Source organism: Microplitis demolitor, chromosome 4 (assembly GCF_026212275.2).
Source record: "Microplitis demolitor isolate Queensland-Clemson2020A chromosome 4, iyMicDemo2.1a, whole genome shotgun sequence".
Taxonomy (NCBI): domain Eukaryota; kingdom Metazoa; phylum Arthropoda; class Insecta; order Hymenoptera; family Braconidae; genus Microplitis; species Microplitis demolitor.
The window spans coordinates 12,338,746-12,345,841 of record NC_068548.1 but is presented as its reverse complement, the minus strand read 5'-3'; the positions used below and the strand labels follow the sequence as shown (position 1 = coordinate 12,345,841).

Sequence of the window (7,096 nt, the reverse complement as noted above, 5' to 3'; positions counted from 1 at the left end):
TTCAATAACTAATTCCATCAATCATTATATACATATATATATATATATATATAAATATTTTGTTTATACATATATAATAATTAGTTATTTAATATAAGTAATAAATTATGTGAAATAAATTTCTAAACTAATTTGTTTTTTATATGGAATAGTTTTAAATCAACAACAACAACAACAACAACAACAACAACAACAACAACAACAACAACAACAACAACAACAACAACAACAACAACAACAACAACAACAACAACAACAACAACAACAACAACAACAACAACAACAACAACAACAACAACAACAACAACAACAACAACAACAACAACAACAACAACAACAACAACAACAACAACAACAACAACAACAACAACAACAACAACAACAACAACAACAACAACAACAACAACAACAACAACAACAACAACAACAACAACAACAACAACAACAACAACAACAACAACAACAACAACAACAACAACAACAACAACAACAACAACAACAACAACAACAACAACAACAACAACAACAACAACAACAACAACAACAACAACAACAACAACAACAACAACAACAACAACAACAACAACAACAACAACAACAACAACAACAACAACAACAACAACAACAACAACAACAACAACAACAACAACAACAACAACAACAACAACAACAACAACAACAACAACAACAACAACAACAACAACAACAACAACAACAACAACAACAACAACAACAACAACAACAACAACAACAACAACAACAACAACAACAACAACAACAACAACAACAACAACAACAACAACAACAACAACAACAACAACAACAACAACAACAACAACAACAACAACAACAACAACAACAACAACAACAACAACAACAACAACAACAACAACAACAACAACAACAACAACAACAACAACAACAACAACAACAACAACAACAACAACAACAACAACAACAACAACAACAACAACAACAACAACAACAACAACAACAACAACAACAACAACAACAACAACAACAACAACAACAACAACAACAACAACAACAACAACAACAACAACAACAACAACAACAACAACAACAACAACAACAACAACAACAACAACAACAACAACAACAACAACAACAACAACAACAACAACAACAACAACAACAACAACAACAACAACAACAACAACAACAACAACAACAACAACAACAACAACAACAACAACAACAACAACAACAACAACAACAACAACAACAACAACAACAACAACAACAACAACAACAACAACAATAGTAAAAGTGTCGATTTATAAACAAAGTAAATATTTACACTTTTTTTCTTTTTAACAAGTTTTCTGATTATTTTTTTTTTCTAGATGGGAAACACACTTCAATATGGAATTATATTTCCAATCGAATGGTTGAATTTTACCCTTGAAGTAATTTCAAACGAAATAATGGCTCAACTCGAACCATATAGAATTAATGAGAAGTTTGAAGAGGCAATTGTTTCCATTAATGGAACAACAACATTATTACAAATAAGCGATGTAAACATGAGCTGGTGGTTTCGAGTACCTGGTGACCGAATACCATCACCATGGCGCTACCATTTCATGGGAAATTTGCTTATTGAAATGTACCCAGACCTGGAAGGCCCTTGGAGGCATGAAATAAATCGATTACTCGATGAGCGAATCGATTTACCTCCTTTACAGCTTCTTCAGCAAAGAGTGTTGAATACCACCCAACAGCAACAAGAGAACTTCATGGCTGGATACATAAAATATGATGCCATAATTCCGAGAACTTGGTTAAATACTTTTCAAATGGGTTATCTTATTGGTGCAGTGTCCAATCATCTGAGCTATATTCAAAATGATAATAACAGGCAACGATACAATCAGCCAATTATAACGATAGGAACTGTATCAACATACCTTATAATTAATGATGAGGACCGCTACTGGTGGTTTAGAGATCAGACGGATGAGACAACAACGCCAAGCATACAAAACTATTATTTTACTGGAAATTTAATTTTTCGTTTATGCATCAGAGGTATGGAAATATTACAACGTCGACAACGCTTATTACAACTTCAACAACAACAACAACAACAACAACTTCAACAACAACAACAACAACAACAACAAGAACTTCGAAATGATGAAGAAACATCATCATTATCATCACTACCTGATACAATAATTGTATCAGATAATGAGGTGAATTACCTTTCTGATGGTTGGTGGAGTTCAAATGAACAAAGTATTGATGATGATGATGATGATGATAATTATTAAAGTTTATAATTATTATTTTGTTTAAAAATTTTTTTCTATTATATTTTATTTAATAATATTTATTTTTCAAAACATATAACTATCTTATAATTATTAATAAATTAAAAAAATATTTTTTATGTACGATTCTTTCTTTGTAACCAACCGAAAATTTGTTAGATTTTAAAAATACCACGCTTTCCACAAATACGTTCTAACGAATTTTTTTATTTAAATTTCCCGCATATATTTTAAACATCTTCGAGCGTTGTTCCCGCTCACGGTTCCTCCCCCCTCCCATCATGCGTCCTGTTGCTCGCGGCGGCTCCTCTACACCAAGGTTACTAGAGTAGTATTTCTAGTAACCTATTCTAGTAACCTTGCTCTGCACCTTTGCTGCTCGCGGCGGGAATTTCAAACATAATTATCTAAACGTCGGTGTGATGTCGCTCACATAGTCACACTTGCGCAAAATGACGTTTGAAATTCCCGCCGCCTATATTACTTTCATTGGAAATACACACAAAGGTAGCGTAAAGCATCAGACAATAACACGCATGCGTAAACAACTGTTCAAATTTCCTACACACTCCTATTATTTTATTTTTTTATAATTACATTCTATATATTACATAAAAATTTTTTTTTTTTTTTTTTTTTTTTTTCAAAGATAACGACTTAAATCTATAATGTATGCATGAAGAATACATAACAATTAAAAACATATTTTTTATATTAGAAGTTTTAATTTTATTATTAGATAAAAAGAAAATATACATAAATTTCAAACCATGATACAAATTATTTTTTAACTACAATAAGTTTTTGCATGAGAATTACATTCACGATCGAATAACAAATTCAAATTTATTGTATTTAGATCCATAAAATAAAAGATAAAGATTTTTTCGTGACACCATATCAATAAGAGTATTTAATTTATCTTGATGAGCTATCAATTCGTTGTTTGTTCTTGCAGGAAAGTAAATTGTGAATTTATCATCCAGGTTGGCAACTACTTTAGACCCATATTGCGTCGAAATTTTTTTAATTTCAGTTATTTTATATGTCATGTCAGCTTCCAGTTCCTGAAGTTTTTTAACAGGCAAGATGTAAGCCAAGGTGTTGATTTCATTAATTTTTGATAGATCCATCTTGAAAAACCAGTAATTCAATTAATCAATTTTTCAATCAATAACACATAATTTGAATGTTATTATAATTTAATACTTACTTGGTATTAAAACACACAATAAACAATAATTAAGAAATAAATCGAATGATCAGTGTAATGAAATAATTCAGTGATAAATCACAAGCTTTTTTTTTTTTACAAACTTAACTAGAACCTTTCTCGATATAGACTGACTGCTGCGAGCTCGTGAGCTCAACGCTCAGCTCAGTATCCCCACTCTAGGCCGAAAACAAGTTCAGACTTGTTGGATGACGTCATCATCTTGAACATTCTATTGCGCAGTTAAGAAATGTTACTACGCAATTAGAAAAAACCAGTTCAGACTTGCCTGATGACGTCATCATCAGCAAAAAAGAGGGGAGAGAAACTTTTACCACTAGATGGCATGCTCTTGTATGCTTCTCGCATGTACCTTTACATACCCCAGTTTCAATATATAAAACTTCAAATCAAACATTTACGTGTACATATTGCATTAATCAGAGTAGGCAACGCTAGTGTCAGCTCTGGGGTTAAGCACAAACATGATGCCAGAGCCTTTAACCTGATAGGCATTCCGAGAACTCATTCTAGTCATTAATGAAATTGTACATAATTTTACATAAATTGTACATTATTGAAAATTGTATATATTTTTTTTCCAAATTTGCCACTCAAAATATACACAAGGCACCATCTATCACAACACGAGCTCAAAATGGCGGACATGAGCTCAAAAGGGTCCTAGATAAGCTTAAAAGTGAGCTCAGACGGTAAAAAGACTACCAAATAATGTCAATTAGCATCAAAATGATGTCCAAAAGGCCCCAGATAAACACAATTAGCGTCAAAAAGATCCCAGATAAGTACAATTAGCGTCAAAATGATGTCAAAAGGTCCTAGATAAACACACCAACAGCCGACATCTTATCATTTATCGTTAACTTACCATCAGTCGATACAACAGATCGTACACATTTTGATGCTAATTGGGACAGAACTCCCCTTGTCTATCTACTGTAGTTTTTAAAAAATTATTATTTTCCGATTAAATCTGATTGAAACTGACTGAAATATTTCAATCGGATTCAATCAGAAAATAAAAAATATTTTTTTCCGATTGAATCTGATTGAAATTCAATTGGAGGCCTCAAACGCTCCCGAACATTTCTGATTGAAAATTCGTTTCCGATTGAAACTGATAGAATTCTGATTGAGTTTCAATCAGATTCAATCGGATTCAATCGGAGTTTTTAATCAGGGATATTTGTATGCAACCGAATTATTTTGAGGTTCGATAAAAAAAAAGTTATAATTTCAACCCTGACGTTGACTTTTATTTTTATCTACAAATAAAATACTTACTTTAGAGAAAAAAAAATTATTTTGATGCTTAATATTACATTGAAGCTCAATTTTTCTGTACATTGTCGTTATACGAATTTTTATTACAATGATAATTTTTTAAAAATTATTATTTTCTGATTGAATCTGATTAAAGTTTTCTCAATCAGTTTCTATCAGATTCAATCGGAAAATAACTTTTTCAAAATTATTATTTCCTTATTGAATCTGATTGAAACTGATAGAGAAAAATCCAATCAGTTTTAATCAGATTCAATCAGAAAATAAGTTCTTAAAAATTATTATTTTCTTATTGAATCTGATTGAAACTGATAGAGAAAAATCCAATCAGTTTCAATCAGATTCAATCAGAAAATAAGTTCTTAAAAATTATTATTTTCTTATTGAATCTGATTGAAACTGATAGAAAAAAATCCAATCAGTTTCAATCAGATTCAATCGGAGAATAATTTTTTAAAAATTATTATTTCCTTATCGAATCTGATTGAAACTGATTGGATTTTTCTCTATCAGTTTCAATCAGATTCAATCAGAAAATAAGTTCTTAAAAATTATTATTTTCTTATTGAATCTGATTGAAACTGATAGAGAAAAATCCAATCAGTTTCAATCAGATTCAATCAGAAAATAAGTTATTAAAAATTATTATTTTCTTATTGAATCTGATTGAAACTGATTGGATTTTTCTCTATCAGTTTCAATCAGATTCAATCAGAAAATAAGTTCTTAAAAATTATTATTTTCTTATTGAATCTGATTGAAACTGATAGAGAAAAATCCAATCAGTTTCAATCAGATTCAATCAGAAAATAAGTTCTTAAAAATTATTATTTTCTTATTGAATCTGATTGAAACTGATAGAGAAAAATCCAATCAGTTTCAATCAGATTCAATCAGAAAATAAGTTATTAAAAATTATTATTTTCTTGTTGAATCTGATTGAAACTAATTGGATTTTTTTCTATCAGTTTCAATCAGATTCAATCGGAAAATAATCGAAAATTAAAATTATTTTTTTCTGATTGAACCTGATTGAAACTGATAAAAAATAATCCAATCAGTTTCAATCAGAAAATACTAAATATTTTTTTCTGATAGAATCTGATTGAAACTGATAGAAAGTCAATCAGGACGCTCGAACGCTCCCGAACATTTCTGATTGAAAATTCGTTTCTGATTGAAACTGATAGAATTCTGATTGAGTTTCAATCAGATTCAATCAGTTTCAATCAGAGTTTTTAATCAGGGAAATAAATACTTTGGACCAAGAATCTCAAAAAAATTGACCCAAAAATAGATAATTAATTACAAATTTGCAGAAACATTATTGAAACCTTTATAAAGTATAACAAATGAAAATGAATATTTATTTTCATTGATATCTATTCAAAAAAAAATATAATTGTTACTATGAGAAAACAGTTAACTGAATGAAAATTCAATATACCTTTTTTCAATCAAAATACAAAAATTTATTGAGGACAAAATGTTTGATATTGTATTCTATATTATTTAGGAAGTTTAAAAAAAAATTTTTTTTGAGACCTATTAAAAGTTTGCCTAAAAATATATAAAAACGTATAATAATAACAATAAATTAATGAATTTATTTTATTCGACACATAAATTTTTGTAAATACTCAGATTTTTTTTGTTCAACTCGAAAATTTTCTAAGTCCAGAAGGTGGAAATTCATTTTTTGAGGATTTTGAAAGCTTCGTTAGAATTTGAAACCGATGAAGAGCATTTGGACCTCATAATTCTCACCGAGGATTTAGAGTGCCAATATCGTATCATTTTTCGTCCGGTAAATAAAAAATCAAAGAAATAGAATTTTTTGAGGTCCAAACTAGAATTTGTTTTTTGACTCGGGTGTATTTCAAATGAGAAAATCAATATTCATTGAGCTCTTAGTAGGATTGAGCTTTCGAGCTTCTTTTTTGGGAGAATTTTTCTAATACTTAAGACTAACTTTTAAAACCGTAAGGCTTAAAAAAATGTTTATTTTGGACCACACTAATATATATACATATATGTATATATATATATATATTAGGGTGCTTCGTTATTCCCTTTAAAAAAAGTCCCATGAGTCAAGTCGCTAAAGTCTATAGTTTCCGAGTTATAGGAATTTTAATAATTTGAAAAATATAATATCAAAAAAAAAAAAAAAACAATGACAATTGATATTTTATTTTTTAAATTATTAAAATCACTATAACTCGGAAACTATGGACTTTAGCGACTTGACTCGTATGAGTTTTTTTGAAGGGAAGAAAAT

General features: G+C 29.4%; 1 protein-coding gene across 1 annotated transcript; it reads left to right on the top strand.

Moving 5' to 3' along the window:
• Nucleotides 1–938: 938 nt before the first annotated feature.
• LOC128667656 (GATA zinc finger domain-containing protein 15-like) lies at nucleotides 939–1,196 on the top strand (the record flags this gene model as incomplete). Its single annotated transcript, XM_053738714.1, has 1 exon — nucleotides 939–1,196. A coding segment is annotated over one exon (258 nt), but the record flags the coding sequence as incomplete, so codon positions are not given.
• Nucleotides 1,197–7,096: the final 5,900 nt, after the last annotated feature.